This window comes from Sorex fumeus, unplaced genomic scaffold (assembly GCF_029834395.1).
Source record: "Sorex fumeus unplaced genomic scaffold, SorFum_2.1 ptg000030l, whole genome shotgun sequence".
NCBI lineage: Eukaryota > Metazoa > Chordata > Mammalia > Eulipotyphla > Soricidae > Sorex > Sorex fumeus.
The window spans coordinates 20,637,520-20,658,242 of NW_026606087.1; the positions used below are offsets into that span (position 1 = coordinate 20,637,520).

Genomic DNA, 20,723 nt, shown 5'->3' on the forward strand with positions numbered 1-20,723 from the left:
ACTGGACCCACTCGCAAATTGATGAACAACGGGAGGACAGTGCTACAGACAGTGCGACAGTGCTTTTACTCACCATTCCACTTTAAAGCAGTCTGTACTTTCCATGTGTATGTCTTTATTTGCCTGTATTGTTTGATTTTACTCCCAAAATACAAAGCTGTGAGTGTATCTTAGTTGTCTCCTCCATTATTACCAAGATTTGATAATAATGGACATGCCTTTATATACTATATAATTTCCTCTATAGTATCTTGAACAGAGGAGTTTAGGAACTTAAAACAGTTTAGTCTAATTTATGGAAAAGTCAGTAAATAATTTGTTGCTTGATATGATGCACTTTTTTTAGCATTTTTATGGATATCTGTTCTTGTAACTATAAACCTTGATTAGGGCTGTCTATAATATCTGCATAGCATGAGTAATTAGCCTTGAATTGTGAATGTAATTTTTTTAAAACTGACAGGAAGCCTTAGAACTACTCTCCTTCTGGCCACTACAATTACAAAACATTTCTTTTATAATTTGTAAAGATTTTTTACTCATTCATTTCATTATATTCTTGGGAACTCTGAGGTAAAAAGATAAATTCATTGTTACAGTTTAAAAATCATAAAACTAAGACCCAAAGAATTAAATTACTAATAATTGATAAAGCAGGTACTCTACTGCATAAGATTTTGAACTCCAAGAGTTATACATGTCATATATTATTTCTTTTAAATCACTAATTTATTCTCAGTGGACAGAATTTTCTTTCAGTAATTTATCTGTCCAGTTAGTGTTGACTGAATGCTCAGGTTATAATGCAGACTACATTTTCAGATGTATTGGGGAAAATAAGACTCCTATAGCATTTTGGTTTTATGTACAAGTGTGCACCCATCTTCAGAATTGCACATTTATTTATTATAACAATGATCACATTAAAATTGTCATTTTAAGTTGTCATTGTACATGTCTGTCTCCTCAACCAGATTGTGTGCTTCTTGGCCATCCTTTGATTATTCTCTGGGTTCCTTTATAACCTCATTGTCAAATATATACTCTCAAACATAGCTGCCTAGCTGGTTGAGTCAAGAAATGGATTGATAAGTGAATAAAAATGAAAACGTCATTATCCCCTCTGGGGGCCTACAATCTTCTTGGGGAGATAAAGTATGATGTTTATAATAAACAAAAATGAGTTAATAGACATTGTTTTATTTTATTTTGTTTTTAAGAGAAACTTTGTTTATAGGGTTTGTTTTTTTTTTTTAACTAATACAAAACAGATTCCCAGCCTGTAGTTCATGTAATTGCTTCCCGGCGTCAGGATTGGTCAGAGCATGAGATTGCAATGGAGACTAGCCCCACCATAATTTATCAGGATGTATCCAGTGAATCACAATCAGCTACTTCAACAATCAAAGCTCTATTAGAACTCCAGCAGACAACAGGTATGAATTCACATGCTCAGTTGAATGAAGCATGTTTTCTCTAGAGTTGGGTTGTGCAAGATACTACCACTGTTATTTTTCTTATCATTTGAATACTTTTCTCCTCTGGACTTGTCTATAATCATTGGTGTATTTTACTTAGTTACGAATTCATCAAGCTGTGTATAGGAATACTAAAGAATTGATAGAAAGGAGGAAAAAGTAAGAGCTCCTTCCCCTGTCTCTTATATAAAATGAACAGTCCTTTGTCACCAAAAAGGACTAAATCTGCTACTTTCAAGCAGAAGAATGATGCAGTAGTGTTGCCAGTTCCCTTGAAGAATCCTACTGGGAGTTTTGGGGTGATGGTTCAAAGGACTGAAGTTCATGCTCTGTATGACAGAGCTCCAGGTTTAATCCCTGGCCCTGTATTTTCCTCCAAGCTCTGTTGGGCATGACCCCCAAGCACTCCACTGGGAGTATCCCCCAACCACCTGTGGGTGTGGCCCCTGCCTCTTCCACCCAAAGAATACTTGGTGGCAGATTGAAGGGCCCCTGCCGTCCTCCTTAATGTTGGCAGGCTTGCTTTATAATCATAAAACACCATACTTATTTCTTGTTAGCGTTCTGGTTTATTTTAATTTTATTGTTTTATTTCTTGGTATAGTTTGACCATTTGCGTTTCCATGCAAAGCTGTTCTCATTTAACAAGACCCTTATCAATATTCATCTTCAATAAATGCTAAGCAAAACCTGTATGTTATATTGACTTTTCTATTATAATAGGTCAGAGATTTTCAGAGCTTTTAAAGGACCTTAGCAATAATCTCATCAAACTTTTTCATTTTGTGGATGAGTAAGAAAATCTAGAGAGGTTACCCAGTTAGTTAATTAGGGAGACTTTGTCTTTTGATTCTGTCAGTGTTCCTTTAACTTGTGGGGTGACTGTTTTTTGTTTTTGTTTTGCTTTCTTTGGTAAAATGTTATTGTAATTACATTTTATACTTGGTATGAATAATCTGAATGGACTTAAGTTTCATTGGACTTAATTATCATTTGTTGTAATATCCACTTTATCCCAGGAATACTAGCGCTTAATTCTTTAATTTTCTATTAGTATTACTTTTGGCCTTAAATATTTTCTCAGCTTCTTGTCTTTGACATACTTAGCCATTTCTCCTAATTACTGATAGAGTGTGTAGAAAATCTTCAGGTAGAAAGTAAACAGAAAGTCAGTCTACCAGCAGATGCCATTTTTGGTGCCATTTTTGGTTTTGGGGTGGTTATTGGTTTGGCTTTTGTGCCATACCTGGTGGCGTTCAGGTACTACTCCCCGCTCCGTGCCTTGGGGATTGCTCTCATTGGCTCTCAAGGGGAACCTGTTGCAAGGCATGTGCTCAGCCCCTTGAGCCATCTCCCTATCTCCCCAGAAACCATTCTTGATTCCTGATTATAATACGTTTTTATAGCTAAGAGGCCTTTTTCCCTAACACTGAACTTTAAAAAAAAAATTGAGACATTAGCACCTTTCTTTGGAGATTATCTTGTATTTTTAATAGCCTAGACTGGTCACTGTGCCCTATTTTGGGTAGATGTTGCTGTAGAGCAAATCATGCTGTGTGCATACTATATATTCCCCCTTTGTTTTCAGCTTGGTGAGCTCAAAAATACAGGAACAACCTTGAAGAAGGGTAAAAGAAAGCTCCTAAGGGAAATGTGGGGTACAAGGAAAAGAAGCAGTTGTTTGAAAATAGGGGCACATTTAGTCAGATTGCTAGGCAGCTGGGTACAGTTGTTCAAGTCAGACACCTCTCTGCCATACGTAGCAGTCTGCTTTGCGTTTCAGCTCACTTTCTCCTACTCAGTGCAAGAGGTGGCACACCAGAGGTCTGGTTCATACTCCCATGGACTGCCCTGGCTTTTGGTACTCATTTGTGATAAAAGTTAACTTTTCCCCTGACTTTTTTATACAGTAAAGGAAAAATTGGAATCTAAACCAAGACAACCCACTATTGACTTGAGTCAAATGGCAGTGCCTATTCAGATGACCCAGGAAAAGAGACATTCTCCTGAGAGTCCATCAATTGCTGTGGTAGAGTCAGAACTAGTTGCTGAGTACATCACTACTGGTAGGTGTCCTCTTAAAAAAAGTAGTATTACTGTAGGAGAGCTGCCTTTCTGGATTTCATAGGGTGGTTGCTTGGGGGAGAATATATTTTTATATTTCTTAATTGTTTCCAATTTGCTTTGTGAGCAAACGTATGTACATTGACCTTGAGATTAAAACCCTGTCTTTAGTGACATGGGGAGGGCTATCAATAGATTGTTGCAAAGTCTGCAAGTAGTTGAAAATTGTAATTTGGCCATAAACATCATCTGTAAAAACACGGAGGGTAACAGTGGTAGTGAAAGGATGAAATATATTTATACATTTTTTAAACAATATATAGCATCAGTAACAATAACATGACATTGGTGCACAGTTACCCCACCTTTACCACCACCAAAAAAGATCAAATATATTTTATCTAAGAATAAAACATTTTTAGGCATCTGAATTTTTTATTTTGGAGGAGAGAAAGTGGGTCAGGAAAAAAAGAAAATATAAAACAGCCCCCTTTTCATAAAAAGTGCTAAATCTCTAAATACATGGGACTTCAGATGAAAAATTTAATTAGTTTCTGTTTAAAATCTAAATGTGATCTGGCATAAAACACTAGTGAGATTTTTTGCATGGAGAGCAGGAAAGATAATATTCTATTTCTTATACTTTGTGTTCAGACTGTACCTTGATAATAAAGGACGCTTATTATTAGATAATAATGTCTGTTTTCGACACTTCATTATTTCAGGATTTGAAGTAGTTTTGAGAGTAGTAATATGAATCATTAGGGGTCAGGAGAGATAAGAGATAGTAAATAAAGGATGCTTATCTGAAGTTTTCTTAAGCAGCGATTAAAAGAAAACAAATTCCAGATATTTAAAGAATTAACTGCCAAACCAGAAAATAGAAGCTGAAGAAGTAATGTCGCAGTTAGGGAACATGTCTGGCATGTATGGAACCTTGGTTTGATCTCTGGCTCCCTGAACATCCGCTGAGCACCACCGGGTATGGATCTGGTGGCCTCTGAGCGTCTGAGGGGGTGACCATAGTTGTCCTCAGTACCCCAGGGCCTGAGCCCCACTAAATCTCCGGGGCCCTTCCACGGAATTGTCAGGCCCACCCAGTTGGCTGAGAATTGCTAGGAGTGGCTCCTGGATCTCCTGAGTAGCTCTTGGGAGCCACAAATAAACATCCTCACCCATGCAAAAAAAAAAAAATCTAAGAAATTCTTTGGTATCATCTGTTAGGAGAGAATCGTAATTAAGACTAATGTGTTTAAAATGCCTAAAAGGAAACATTCACTTCAAGTTACAGAAAGCTGTGTCTTTCTTTAGAGATACCTAGCAGAAAGCTCTAAGTAAAGCAGAAGGCAAATACTGGGAAAATATTGTGCTACGGTTGTAGCGTCTGGTGACAGATAGAGTATCATATGGTAAACAGATGACAAGACCTATGATTTCTTCCTTACTTATCCTTTTCAGAACGCACTGATGAGGGGACAGAGGTTGCTTTTCCCCTTCTAGGTAAGTGGTGTGCATCCATTTGTAATCTAACTCAGGTAAAAGATTATTGTTTGAGTGGGAGCCACTTAAACGGATGCGCTCTACTCTGATCTGGTAGAGGAAATGGTAAGCTCCATCCAGTGAAAGGGAGAGAGCCTTTTCTTTGAAAATAATGGAATTCTTTTTCAGCGATAAATAAGCAGTATGACATTGGGGGGGTTGTGAAAAGTGGGGGCTGGGAACAGTTCTTGAAGTAGATTAAGTGGCTGGTTTTGGTGTGTATGTGGCCTGATTAAGGTCACTTCAGCTATTTTCTGAGTGTTTACTTTGTGACCTCCATAATCTCCCATCATATCCTTTGCCTTGTTGAACATTTTTGTTTGCTTTTTGTTCTTTTTTTACTTCTAAGTCCGCTTCCTGACCCTGGCATGTTCTATTATCCTGCAGTGCATATTAGTGCTCCCTACCTTTCCTGCTTCCTGGGGAATTACTATAACAATATTTATGTGTTTTAAATAAGGATTATTTTTAAATGATTTTAGTTGATCTTTTGTTAAATCCTGTTTTGTTTTGTTTTGGTTTTTTGACCCCACCTGGTAGTGCTCAGTGTTTACTCCTAGCTCTGTGCTCAGGGATCACTCTTTGGCGGTGTTTGGGGTATCATATTGGGTACTGGGAATTGAATTCAGGTTGGCTGCGTGCAGGACAGTATTGTCATGTCACTCCAGCCCTTACTAAAAATATTTTAATGTAATAATTATGAAGGTCAGTATGGGCAGCATAAAATGTTTTATGGTTTGATAGCTTCATCAGAAATTTTTTTTTCTTTTTTTTTTTCTTGGGTCACACCCGGTGATGCACAGGGGTTACTCCTGGCTCTGTACTCAGGAATTACCCCTGTCGGTATTCAGGGGATCATATGGGATTCTGGGAATGGAACCTGGGTCGGCCACATACAAGGCAAACACCCTACCCGCTGTGCTATTGCTCCAGCCCCAGAAATTATTTTTAATACCATTTCTGATGTATCTATCAATAAAAACTTCACTAATCTGTTAAATTAGTTCTAGTATTAGTAGGAATTACTTTTGTTTTCTCCTACTCAGACATACTGATTTTTAGCCTTTTTTGTTTTAATAATAAACCCTGATTCCTTTTATTTCTTTTTTTTTAGTTCCTTGAACATATCTGGAAAATTTTAATCAATCATAACTTATATAAATAAAGCATACTATGAAATTCATTAAGATACCATAACACATTTATAAAAATATTGCTGGATGACACTGCCTATAATCTCATAAAACATGTAGGTAAATGAATAGCAATAATAGAAAAGTGTATTTAACAGATAGAATGTGTAGATGACTTATATGTTACTAGCCAGAGTTAAAATTCTATACTTAAGGTACAGAAGTGGCACTTTCACATTGATTTCTCTAGTGATCGTTTTACCCATGGGCCTCCCACAATGATTCATCTAAGTGTGGGATCACTACTATTTGAAATTGTACGTCAAGCTGTACAAACATTAGAAACTCGGATATTGAGAAAGTTTTGGAATTCTCAAAATCTGTAATATTACACATTTTTTTGGTACTCTGTGTGTTACTGATTTTACAAGTTGCTTTTCCAGTAAGCATCAGCATTTTTGAAACTCTGTAGAATGTGGGGTAAATGGTTATGCTGTTTACAAGTTTAAAATTTAGGTGGGTAAGAGATGTGTCTTTGTAGATGGTTTTATTTAGATACACATAAAGGTAACTATAAATGTGTAATTTACCCCATGGGATCTTTGTAGTAAGAGTAAATTATTGGTTGTTTCCCCATGCTATACTCTCATCCTTTTGTGTCAGATAAGCTAAATTTGAGAGGATGAACGCATTTTATTTTGTTGATTTATATTTTAGTGCTTAGCAAAGGATCATTTTTGACCTATTACTTTATCCAATCCTTTCTCGGTAGAAAGAAATTTTTATAAAATTTTTTAAAACCACCAAGCATCCAAGAATATCTAGGTTTTAATGGTTAACTGCCATCTTCAAATTCACAAAGCTGGTGGCTGACACGGTGGGAGAGTCCGGCGTGACCTTCGACCCAGGTCTCTTTTTCTGAAGTTACCATCTTTTTGCAGGGTGGGGGGCACGGCCCGCAGTGCTGGAGCCTGCTTTCCCAGCTCTCTGTTTGGGAGTTGCTCTGAGCATTTCGTGAGGATGGTTCAGTACATGCCCTCAGCCTGTTGAATTCAACAGCGCTCTCTCCACTGTTCCCTCTGCAGTATCCTCTGGGTCTGTCCTATCTCTAGGAACTGTTAAACTGTGAGATAATAGTCCCTTTTTATATAAACAAGTGAATGCTTCTGGGGATTATTTTGCATATGGAGCTGGGTTCAAGAGGGAAAGAACTTACTGTGCTGGAAGGCATTATCTGGAATTTGATTATGGAAACCTGATGTTTATTTTGTGACTTTTTGGGGGTCAGGATGGTTGGAGAAAGTATAGTTCATAGGAGGATATAACTTTAAGGAATTTGTTCCTCATTTTTGATTTCTTTACAATGCTTCCCTGTGTAATTCTCACTTTATCCTTCAGATCACGGTTATTCCCATTTTACAGAGGAAGCAGAATCTCAGCTGTAACCAGTTTTCTCAGAGTCCTAGATCATAGGTCTAGATGAGCCGACTCTGACCGCTCGCCTCTAAGTTCACAGCCCCACACTTGGTCTCTGTGATCCAGTCGGACAGACCTTTGTGTACAGTGACTGCTGGTCACAGATGCTCTAGTGACTTCTGGAGAAATCTTACCACCTCCTCTATTTTCAGTCAGCCATCGCTCCCAGCCCCAACAGCCCTCGCAGCCCCAGCGGACCCTTCTCCAACATGTGGCTCAGTCACAAACTGCAACACAGACATCAGTGGTGGTGAAGTCTATACCAGCATCTTCCTCTGGAGCAATCACCCATATTATGCAACAGGTTATATCTCCTTTTTCTTTTTAATTTCTTCTACTGCCTCTTTTTGGAATAAGGTTTAGCTTATTCCTATTAGAAAAGTGGAAATAATCAAATTAAAGGGTGTTTGAATAGTTCTTAAAGGGTGTTTGTATAGTTCTTTCATCTATAGGGAGCAAGTTTGTAGGACATGAAATTCATCTTAGCAGAGGAAATGATTAAGAAATACCATTCTTCATTATTCCATGAATTCTTGCTATTTCAGAAGGATAGGATTTATCTAGATGAAAAAGAAGAGGATTTATCTAGATGAATCAGTGACATCAGATTTGTTTACTATTTTTTGTGTTTTACTATGGGAGAATTTATCTCTAAGGTAAAAATTTTAAATGAAATAGAAGTTGTTTTGTCTATTTTTTGAAGTTGGTTTTGGGATTTTTATTTTTGGTTTGTTTTTAAAATACTCCTGGGAACATTATGAATAAGTAAATATTTGAATTATTTTACTGTACGTCACCAGTTAAGTAATGGGGAAAAGAAAAAGTCAAGTTGATTTTTTTTCTTTTTTGTGAGATACTGTGTTATGAGTTAATACATTAACTTATTTAGTTTTCACAATTGGGCGTATTATCGCTCTTAAAGATGAGGAAACTCATTCTTTCAGATAGCATTCTTTCTTTCTAGATAGCAAAACCAGGATTTAAACCCAGAGCATCCTGCCTCTGTTATAAAATAATCACTGTCACTGCCCTCCTGTTGTTCGTCTTCCATTTTGAGACTTGTTTCTGTGTTTGGCATATTGAATACGCCACGGGTAGCTTGCCAGGCTTTGCCTTACGGGCAGAATATTCTCGGTAGCTTGCCAGGCTCTCTGAGGGGGCGGAGGAATAGAACCCGGGTCAGCTTCATGCAAGGCAAACATCCTACCGGCTGTGCTGTCACTCCAGCCCAATATCACTATCACTGTCCTCCTGTTGTTCATTGATTTGCTCGAGCGGGCCCAGTAATGTCTCCATTGTGAGACTTGTTGTTTCTGTGTTTGGCATATTGAATATGCCACGGGTAGTTTGCCAGGCTCTGCTGTGTGGGCGAGATACTCTCGGTAGCTTACCGGGCTCTCCGAGAGGGGAGGAAGAATCGAACTCGGGTCGGCCATGTTGGCTGCATGCAAGGCAAATGCCCTACCTGCTGTGCTATCACTCCAGCCCACGGCCCAGTAGAAAGTAATATAAAATAAAAAATAATGTTATAAAATGATGGGCTGGAGCAATAGCACAGTGGTAGGGCGTTTGCCTTGCACGCAGCCAACATGGCTGACCCGAGTTCGATTCCTCCGCCCCTCTCGGAGAGCCTGGTAAGCTACCGAGAGTATCTCGCCCACACAGCAGAGCCTGGCAAGCTACCCAGGACGTATTCGATATGCCAAACACAGTAACAACAAAGTCTCCAATGGAGACGTTACTGGGCCCGCTCGAGCAAATCGATGAACAATGGGAGAACAGTGACTAGTTATAAAATGATAACATTCAACATTACTTAATAGTCACGTAAATCACCAACCACTCAACTTGTAGCAGGTCATCCCAATTTCAGAGAAATTACTTGAAAGACAATAGAAAAAAATTTTAATAAAGAACTTGGGTGTGTGAAGTCTTATTATATGACAGAGGAAGGTTTCGTTGAATCTCAGAGATTTCAAAGTTTAGAGGTGTAGTATATGTCAAGGCAGTGAAAAGGGTGGTAGATACTGTGTCACTGAGAGGGGGCAGGGCCGGGGGGGAGTCAAGTGACCAGAAATTATGCTGGTTATCAGATTGGAATCTGCCTGACATTGATTTCTCAAGACACGTAGAGGAGATCATATAAATTGGCCCCAATTATGTCACCCAAGACCATTGCCTCGTCGAAACACTTAAGTAACCCCCTCTGGTGACTTCCTTCCATCCACAGGAGTGCTCTGGTCCCATCCCAGGTCTCTTGCCTTCCTGGCAGGTGGGTTTCTGGGAAGCTATTGCCTTGGGTGTGGAATCCGACCTGCCACTTGAAGCAGAGTCCCCTTTGCAGGGATTGGGATGGGCATGGTCTTAACACACAGGCTTCTTCTAGACTGGTGAGGTTACCACCTCTCAGGGGAGCACTGTAGCTGTCCATGGGGGCAGTAGAAGCCTTGTGTGCAATTAGGAGGTTGCTTCCTGTCTGTTGACTTAAAAGAAGAAAGATTTCCAGGGGTGACAATGAATATTTTCTGAAAAGTGGATGGTAAGCCAAGTAAGTTTGAGAGCCTATTTTTCTAGGCAGTGTTGGCCATGTACATGACTAAAGTGGGCTTTCTTTTCTCTGCATGTTATTCCTTGGTTCCTGTATTCTTTCTGTGGGTGGCTTAGCATCTCTGGTGATCCATACTGGGAAGTGTTTCCTGAGCCAGGGAGCCTTTTCTTCTTTATTTCACTAGGCTGTAATTATAGGACAATCTTAATATTTTTTAACTGAAAGTTCTAGGTTGTTTAGAACTTTTCATATAGAAGTATACTGACAGTTTTGAGAACTCTTAATGTTTGAGAGTTAAATTTTGTATATTTTTTAAAGTCTTTATTGTTTTGGGGGTATAACACTCATCAGTGCTCAGGGCTTACTGCTGTCAGGGCACAGGGGACTAAATGGGGTACTAGAATAAAACCCAGGTCAGCCACATGCACATCCAGTGTACTACCTGCTCTACTACCCTTCTAGCTCCCAAAAGTTTAAATTATTTTGAGAACCTTTTGTTGTTGTGTTTGGACTGACTCCTGGCTCTGTGCTCATGGATTGATCACTCCTGGCAGGATTCTGGGGACCGTATGGGATCAAATCCAGACTGGCTGCATGCAAGATAAGCAAGCACCCTGCCCACTGTACTATTTCTTCAGCCCTATTTGGAGAACTTTATTTTAATGCTCCCTTTAGGTTTGGAAATCTTGGGACCTGTTTGCCCTTTTAGACTCTTCAGAAAATGATGAAATGAATTTCATTATTAAGTCTTTCCAATTTGAGGTAATTAGAGCAAGTTAGGTGTTATTCGTACTTCATGCTTACTTTGTGCCTTTTTCACTCAGGCATTAAGCAGTCACACTGCTTTTACCAAACACAGCGAGGAACTTGGAACTGAGGAGGGCGAGGTTGAAGAGATGGACACTTTAGACCCTCAGACAGGTCTGTTTTACCGATCTGCCCTGACCCAGTCAGCTAAGCAGCAGAAACTTAGCCAGCCTCAGCTGGAACAGACTCAGCTGCAAGTGAAAACTCTGCAGTGCTTCCAGACTAAACAGAAGCAGACCATCCACCTGCAGGCAGACCAGCTCCAGCACAAACTCCCGCAAATGCCCCAGCTTTCCATCAGGCATCAAAAACTCACCCCTCTCCAGCAAGAACAAGCACAGTCCAAGTCAGATGTACAGCACACACAGCATCCCATGGTGGCCACAGACAGGCAGCTTCCTACCTTAATGGCACAGCCCCCGCAAACTGTAGTACAGGTGCTCGCAGTGAAAACCACGCAGCAGCTCCCCAAACTGCAACAGGCTCCGAACCAACCAAAAATCTACGTGCAGCCCCAAACCCCCCAGAGCCAAATGCCGCTCTCAGCCTCGTCAGAGAAACAGCCGGCAAGCCAGGTAATGAAATACTGATAGCATGCAAAGTTACACTTCCCTGTTTATGGAGAAAATGAGAACATCACAACTGTATCGTGATGAGTAGTGCTTTCTCCTGGCAAGAGGAAACCAAAAGCCTCATTACACTGGTGTTACTTGCAACCCCCATCAGAAGGTTGGCATTAGGAAAGAAATGTATGCTTCAATATTGGGAGATTTTCTAGGCAGTTTTTATTTTATTCTTATTTTTAATTTTTTTTTAATTAAGTCACTGTGAGATACAGTTACAAAGCTTTCATGTTTGAGTTTTCAGCCATACAGTGATCCAACATCCATCCCTCTACCAGTGTACATTTTCCACCACCAGTGTCCCCAGTATTCCTCACCCACCCTCCAGAGCCCACCCCGCCCCCTGCTTCTATGGCAGATAATTTCCCCCTTACTCTCTACTTTTGGGCATTATGGTTTGCAGTACAGACACTGAGAGGCCATCATGTTTGGTCCTTTCAGCACACATCTCCCATCCTGAGCAATCCCTCCAACCATCATTGACTTAGTGATCCTGTCTCTATTTCTGTGACAGTAGGATATCCTAAGTAAACTACAATCTTTTAAGGAGCTTCATTAAATATCTTCCCTTATAGTTTCTATCTTCACACAGAGAATACATTTATCTTCTAGATTTATTTTCTAGACTGCAAAGGAATTTTCTGTGGATATTCAAAAGAAAATTATACTAGGGAACCCAGTATGTTGGAGTGATATATATGTACAGGTGTATATTCTAAATACATATAGACTATGTATATGTTTGTACAAATGTCTTTTGATGCAAGAGATTGAAAAAAATTCTATCTTTTAAAAAGCTTGAGATTATGTGAAATAACTTGAGAGGGGTTGAAGGTAGTGTATTGTGTGGGGATATATATTACCAAAGGAAAACAAGACTGCTGTGAGTTTTTTATTCTTCTGTGAATCATGGCTGACTGAACAAAGGTTCTTTCAGCTTTTCCTTTTTACCTACATTTTTTTTTAAGAAACCATATATATTCAACCTTATTAGAAAGCGATCTGTAAAATGTCTTATAAACTGCACAAACGTTTCTTTTGCCATATTGTCTGGATTATTTGATAGGTTTTCTCAAAGAGATGTAGCTGTAACACACATAATCCCAATTTATTTTCAGGTGGAGCAGCCAATTATAACCCAAGGATCCTCTGTTACAAAGATAACTTTTGAGGGGCGTCAGCCTCCCACAGTTACAAAGATAACTGGTGGCAGTTCTGTGCCTAAGCTGACATCACCAGTTACAAGCATATCTCCCATTCAGGCCTCGGAGAAGACAGCTGTATCAGACATTTTGAAAATGTCTTTGATGGAAGCTCAGATTGACACAAATGTAGAGCATATGGTAGTGGACCCCCCAAAGAAGGCTCTTGCCGCTGGTATGCTCACTGGTGAAACAGGATCATTACCTTCTACCCACGTGGTGGTAACAGGGATGACGAATTCAACTTCCCAGCAACAGAAATGTAGAGAGTCCTGTTCAAGTCCATCTGCTGTTGGTCCTTCCCTAACGACAAGGAAAATCGATGTACCAGGAGTGCCTACATCAGGCCAGTTCATGCGTATTCAGAATATAGGCCAAAAGAAAGCTGAAGAGAGCCCAGCAGAAATTATCATCCAGGTAAGAATTTGGAAGGAATATGAGAAATTTTGGGCATTTGAGGTTGGTTGTGGGTTTGGTGTGTGTTTGTGTATCACGAAAAGAGTCAAATCATCATAGCCAAAAGACACCATCTCTGAGATGTCATTTGGCAAGTTTGATGTCATCTCTATTACAAATATGCAAATTTATATTTGTTTCCTAGAAGAGCATTCTGGAGAATTAGTGACTGATGTTATATAGCACATGTTAGAGGATGATACCATCAGCCCCAAGTCCATATGTCAGCTTTATTTGTAGATGCAAACCATACTTGCCCATGTTAATTGAGCAGATACACTCAAAGAATCAGCAGCTTCCTGGTGTGAAGGTTTAGGTTCTCCAATCTTGGTTCATAAACTCCTAAAATATAATTTTCATCTGCCAGTTCACAAACAGGTGTGAATCTGCAGGTATAAAGAGGTTAAAACCTGGTGGTCTGGATTTTTTTTTTGGGGGGGGGTCTGGATTCTTAACATAAATTTAGTATAATGTCACCTGGAAGTTCATGTGGTAAAACTTTTCCATTCCCATGCTGCCAAGCATGAGAGAACACACATTGACCACTATTAATCCAAATAGTTTTGGGAAATGCTTAAAGGCAGGTAGAAATGACCATTAAATTATTCAGATAATGTTTTTACTCATAAAATCAAATATTTAATGTATTCAATAATCTTCGACAGGGTATTTTCTTTGTTTTGGTTTTTTTGGGGGGAAGGGTTGGTTTTTCTACTGGAAGTAGTAGCAATATAGTTATAATAGGTGTTAATCTACTGGTATTTTGTTGTTGTTGTTGTTAAAATATTATTGGGCCCGAGCGATAGTACAACCTGTAAGGTGCTTGCCTTGTATGTGGCTTATCTGGTTTCAATCCTGGCATCCAATACGGTCACCACTAGGAGTAATTCCTGAGTGCAGAGCCAGGAGTAACCCCTGAGCATTGCTGGGCGTGGCCCCCTGCCAAAAAGAGATAGTCCATTACTCTCATGTTCATAGGTTGCTGCTGTGAGATCCAACAAGTAACATTTTTTGAACTACCGAAGGGTTGCCAAAGGGCTCAATCACATTATGGTTTCAGCAAATTAGTCATTCATCTTGCAGATAAAAATGAGTGAAATTTGACATTTACCTTTGAATGTGCTCAATGATAAAATGTCCTTCAAAGTCTGCTGCTTGAATCAAATATAGACTTCATTTGCCTTCATTAAAACTCCATTTGAGTTGCACATGACTTGCATTTTACTCCAGACATTAACTGACAAGGTAGCTCTAAGTCATTTACCCTCTTGATTTCCTTATCTGTAAAATGGGATGATACGTACCTCAGTGCCTCGTTAGAGGGATTTTCCAGCTGTTACATGAAGTCACCATACCCAGTGCCCAGTGTCTAATAGCTGTTCAGTAAGTGTTTCTTGCTTCTGTGATTTTGTTGGCTGTGACCCTGTGTCGCCTTTTCTTCCTGTAAACTCTCTCCTGCATTTTCTCCTTCAGGCCATTCCCCAGTATGCTATTCCCTGTCATGCCAGCTCCAACGTGGTCGTCGAGCCCAGTGGGCTCCTCGAGCTGAACAACTTCACCAGCCAGCAGTTGGATGACGATGAGACGGCCATGGAGCAGGACATAGACAGTAGCACAGAGGATGGAACTGAGCCCAGCCCCTCTCAGAGTTCTGCTGAACGGTCCTAGTGTTTGGGGCACGCAGGAGTGCACTTTAAAACCGACTTGGTTACCAAGTGTCCAGGGGAGCCCTTGTTTTTTGGTATCTCTAGAGAGCACTTTGCCCATGCTTATGTTGTGGACCCCGAAACAGCAGTGTTTCAACAATTGCTGCAGGAGCAGCATTTTAAAATTAGATAAAACTCACAGGGGAATGTACTTCTTTTATATATAAAAAAGAAAAAATGGAAAAAAAAAACCAAAACAGAGAGATGCACATCTGTAGTGACATGTAAGACCTGAAATTCTTTCTCGGACCATGGCCAACGGAAAAGTTTGTCTTGCAGTGGAAAGGGACTTTTCCTGTGAATGTTCCTCATCTGGTTTCTACTAAGCAAAGCACCATCCAGAAGGAGAATGTGAATGGTTTGTGTTTTGAAATGGTGTGTCAGGAACTGTTTTGTTTTGTTTTGTTTTGTTTTGTTTTAATTGTATATGTTTTTGCAGATTCTTGGAAGTGTTGAGTTGGATAGCATTTTACATTTAACATTTGCTCAAGTCATAGTTTATGAAAATAACTAGAATAATACTGGCATTAAAGAATCCTTGTTGGATAGTGGAAATCAGACCCCTAATCAGTGGGAAGTGCTTTTTGGGTGGTTTGTACATTCTCACCAATTATATGCTAATTTATTGTGTTGTCCTCCCTTTTGTGCTTATGGCAGCATATTTGCCTTCTATTTATTTAAATGTAAACCTTTCAAACCGGCCATATTCCTTATAACAGACTTCCTTAAACCAGAATTTCCTCCCCTACCCACCTCCTTTCATCTCCCTCTCCTTTAAGATAACTTATTAAAAAAAGTTTCCTTGTGAAGTAAAGAAGAAACATTTTCTCATCCAGAGGAAAAGTTTCAGTTATGTTCAGGAAAACAAACTATACATATAATGCTATCTCAACATTAAAATTGCACATACACATTGGACTGAGGCTTTTAAATAAGGCTTTCCATGCTTTTGTTTAACCACCCTTTGAAATATATATATATATAAAGTTCATTTACAATTCTAAATGTTTTTAAGCAATCTACCGTAAGACACAGTTTGTTTAAGCAATATGTTTGGATCTTGTGATCATTGTCTCTCACAAGCAGTAAGGTAAGAGGGTGGGAGGGTCAGAGTCAGTTTCGACAGGTTGTGGCAAAGGAAACTATACTTCTCATTTTTTAAAAATGTAAATATAAAGGTTTTTAACGGTTTTATATAGATTTCATTATAAATAAGCATTTTAAGACTGACAAATGTTGAACTGTAGATACATATATCAGCATAACTGCCCAATTTTTTGGTGCTGAAGTACTGTAAGTAGAATTCATCCACAGCCTCCTAATTTTTGCATCTATATCTGGAAAAAAACTGTGATATTATAGTTAATAAACTCCCACTAGAGTGACACTGAAGATTTAAACACAAGCATTGATCTAGTAGGTAATAATGACTTACCCATAGATGGAGCTGTTGGATATTATTTTATTGTACAAATTCATGTTTAAAAGACTTTGTGACTCTGTTTCTAGTTAACTAATTTTTTAATCTCGGGTCATAAACTTCTTTCAACATCGGATTGCATTATGAATTCTCACCAAAAAGATACACTTGCGAATATGCATCTTAGATACCATTGATACCAATTAGGGGCCAAGAACCCTTAAGCCAGTCCATGTATCCCAGGTTAAGCCCTCTGTTATGGTCAATCCATTACTTACAAATGTAAGTTTTTATAAAATAAAATATCTTTTAAATATTTGTGGATCAGGTCACATGAGCGAACTTGAATAAAGTTACTATGTTTTATTTCTACCTATTCTAGCAGCATGGCATACCTGTGTTCCTTTGAGAATCAAACCTTAACATTTCAGCAGTTGGAATAGCAAATAAGACTTCTATAGTCTACATTTAAAAATCAACATTTAAAAATGCGTTAGATGAGAGTTAATTTCAGGCGGAGGGGGAGGATTTGGGACCACACCAAAAGTGGTCAGGGGCTTACTCCTGGCTGTGCATTTGAAAAATACAAGGCAAATTCTATGAAATTACTAGAATTCCAACAATCAGTCACACACATACACACCTTGGGTTTAAAGTAATTGTGATAGATGCTTTGTATTATAGATGTTGTTTTGTTTTTTGGGGGGTAGGAGGGTTGGATGGTTGGACCACATTCAGTGGTGCTCTGGTAATTCTTGATGGTACCTCTGTAATGCTGGGAATTAAAACCAAGACAGCCGCATGCAAGACAGGCGCCTTACTGTACTGTCTCTCAAGTCCTAATGGTTTTTTCCTTAGTGATATTAGTTTCAAAGAGAACATAAACTGTTTGATTTATTCAACAAATACTAGTTAAGCATTTTTATATCTGATTACATTATGAATTTTCACCAAAAAGATATAATTGCCAATATGCATCTTAGATACCATTGATATCATCTTAAGGACCATGAACCTCTAAATCTGTCCGTTTATTCCAGTTAAGTCCTCTGTTACGGTCAATCCATTATTTACAAATGTAAGCGTTTTTTTTTTTTTTTAATTAAAAAATTTTCCCCTTACACTTCATATAAACACTGTAGTTTACAAAGTTGTTCATGATAATTTGTTACAGGCATTAAATATTCCAACACCAATCCCACCACCACAAATACAGTTTTTATAAAATAAAATATTTTTAAATATTTGTGGGACACTTCACAAGAGCAGGTTTTATTCTGAACACCCAGGACACCGTTGTGAATAAAAAAAAAGTATTTTAAAATTCTACCCTTAACAGTTTACAGCAGGGTTTCCTATTGATGAAATAAATGTGAGGGCTGAAAAAAGGACTGAAAACAAGAATGGCATTTCTCTAAGTGGATGGATGATGTTGCCATGTATAGATCTCCAGCATTCAGGAAGTGAAATCTTGGCGTTAGATCTACTCATACATACTTCATGTATTTGAGTCTATAAATTAAATATAATTTTAAGTCATGCCAGGCATAGACATTTAGAAAGTGCAAGGCAAATGCTACAAAATCATTAGAATTCTAACAGTGATTCTCCCCCGCCCTCCCCCCCCAAAACCCTCTGGTTTAATTTTGATAGCTGCTTTGTACTATAGATTGTCTTTTGGGGAGGTGTCAGGGTGGTGCGGGGCGGGGGCATTACTGGCATGGTTGGACCCCACCCAGTGGTGCTCAGGCGATTCTTGGCTCTATGCTCAGGAGGATCACCTTGCAGTCTCAGGGGACTATGTGGTGTCAGGGACTTGAACCAGGGTCTCAGCTGTTACAGATACATGCAAGGCAAGTGTCTTTCCTCCTGTACCATCTAAATGATATAAATAAATATAAACAATAAGTATCTCTGCACAGGTGTGTTTTATGTGAATTCTGAGAATTTAAAAATATTAACAGCTCTTCGAGGTTAATTTATTTGCCGTACAATTCACCTCTACAAAGCATTCAGTTTGGTGATTTTTCATTTCTGTATAGAGTTGGGCAACTTGATCACTTGACATCTCGTTACTCATTGATTTGCTGGAGCGGGTGCCAGTTACGTCTCCATTCATCACTGTTGCGTGCTAGTGTAGCCCAATGGCGTCTGCTCGTTCTAGGAACACGAAGAGCCTCAAACTGATCACTCAGGGTCTTGACGAAGTCTGACCATCTCGTAGGTGGGCAGCCATACAATCTTTTGACGTCCTGTGGAATCTAGTTGGTAATGGCTCTAGTCCAGCGGTCATCTTCAAATCTGATTACGTGTCCAACCCATATGGTTTTCGACGCCTTGGCAAATGAGACAGCGTCCCTGATTCTTGATCCTCAACAGAGGTCAGAACTCCAGATTCTTTCATTTGAGTGACACATGATACTCCAAGCATAGCTCTTTCGATTTCTTTTTTGGGTGACCTGAATAGCGTTCTCATCCTGTTTTCGTAGGGCCCAGGTCTCTGAGGCGTATGTTAATGCAGGAAGAACAGTGGAATTGAGAAGATGCACCCGGAGCCAGAGGTTCTTTGTCCTCTTAGCGATTTCTTCGATGCTCTTGAAGGCGTTCCAAGCCGCTTTCTTCCTTCTTCACAACTCAGGTGCCAGGTCGTTTGTCATGTTGACTTCTTGACCTGGGTACACATAACTGTTGCATTTGGATATGTTCATTCCGTTGAGAGTGAATGGAACATCAGGAACGAGACTGTTTCTCATAAACATGGTCTTCGTCAGATTCAGCTGTATTCCAACCTTTCCACACTCACGAAGTCGGCCAGCATTTGTGTCACTTGGCTAATGTTTGGTGTTATGAGAATGATGTCATCAGATGTCATGAGCAAAGCAGAGGTGGTATAGTTGCTGACCATCTGTCTTCACTCCCATTCCTTCCCATTCCAGTTGTCTCATGACATTCTCGAGGGTGGCATCGTAGAGTTTCAGTAAAATGGTATCACCCTGCCAAACCCCTCTTGACATGGATGATCACTTCCTTGTAGAATGGTGAGATCCTGGTAGTGAACCTGTACTACAGCTCTCAGAGGACCCTGATGTATTGAGTTTGAACACCCTGTTTGTCTAGGGCTTTGATGACCGCTTCCATCTCAACAGAATCAAAGACCTTTAAATTAATAAACGTTAGACAGAGCGGCATCTTGAACTCCCGAGAAACCTCATTGAGCTTGGTTATCGTGTGGATATGGTCAATCAGTCCTTTTTGGAACCCGGCTTGCTCGCCTGGTTGTCCTTCATCTAGTGTTCTGCCAGTCCTGTTCAGGATGATTCAAGTGAACAGCTTGTAGACGACAGACAACAGGCAGATCAGGCGATAGTTGCCAATGTTGTGAATGTCTCCCTTCTTGTACAATTGTACAGTCCTGCTGGTTTTCCATTGGGACGGAACCTTGCATTCAGACAGGTAGCGTGTGAAGAGCCGAGCCAGTGTATTGATGAATACCGATGGCAGATTCTTCAAGTGTTTGGGTCTGACCTTGTCTGGGCTAGATGCTATTCGCTTCTTTACGAACAAAATGGCATGTCGGATTTCGGAAGGGAGAACTTTGGGAATGTCATATCCATCCTGCGGAATTTGGTATGTGGGCAGGTGGACGTGGCTATCGGAGAGATCCGAGTAGAAGTCATGGATATCTCCATTGCCCTTCTGGAAGATGTGATAGATCCATCAGGACGTCGGAGGGCAGTCATCTTGGTCTTGTAGTTGGCAAAGGACAGGCGGGCGTACAGAGTTGAGCAACTTTTCAATACAATTTTAAGAACCTTTGCATAACTCCCAAATGAAGCCATTTACCATTTCACTCTCAGTCTGAATCCATCAGTAACCCCACCTCAACCTTACGGAACTACTTTTTCTCTGTGTGTTGGACCGTTTTGCACATTTCATATAAGTGGGGTTAGATAGTGCAGTCTTTAGTGCAGAGTGCTTTGTAATATTCTGATTACCACTTTTTGCCTCATGAATACTGCTGGTATGGTTTCTGTTGTTGTTTTGTTGTTGTTGTTTTCATTTCACTTGCATATATAACCTAAGTGTTCAATTGACAGATCAAAGGTAACTGGATTTAACCTTTTGAGAACCTGCCAAGTTGTGTTACATAGTGACTGCATGTTTTATTTGCTCACCAATAGTTTTGAAGAGTTCCAGTTTCTCTGCATACTTGCCAGCTCTTGCGTTTATCTTTTTAATCTTTTTAGTTACAACTATCCCAATGTGTGAAG

The 20,723-nt window shown here is 39.6% G+C and overlaps 1 protein-coding gene across 6 annotated transcripts in view; it reads left to right on the top strand.

The window, feature by feature from the left end:
* Positions 1-16,833, top strand: part of EMSY (EMSY transcriptional repressor, BRCA2 interacting) — a 90,395-nt gene extending 73,562 nt beyond the window's left edge. For all 6 annotated transcript variants that reach the window (XM_056115907.1, XM_056115908.1, XM_056115909.1 and 3 more), the window contains 7 exons: positions 1,272-1,436; positions 3,389-3,544; positions 5,001-5,042; positions 7,843-7,994; positions 11,063-11,620; positions 12,787-13,287; positions 14,800-16,833. In XM_056115907.1, coding sequence (XP_055971882.1) covers positions 1,272-1,436; positions 3,389-3,544; positions 5,001-5,042; positions 7,843-7,994; positions 11,063-11,620; positions 12,787-13,287; positions 14,800-14,994 — 1,769 coding nt within the window. In that variant the 3' untranslated portion in view covers positions 14,995-16,833. The remainder of the gene's footprint in view (positions 1-1,271; positions 1,437-3,388; positions 3,545-5,000; positions 5,043-7,842; positions 7,995-11,062; positions 11,621-12,786; positions 13,288-14,799) is intronic.
* The last annotated feature ends 3,890 nt before the right edge of the window (positions 16,834-20,723 follow it).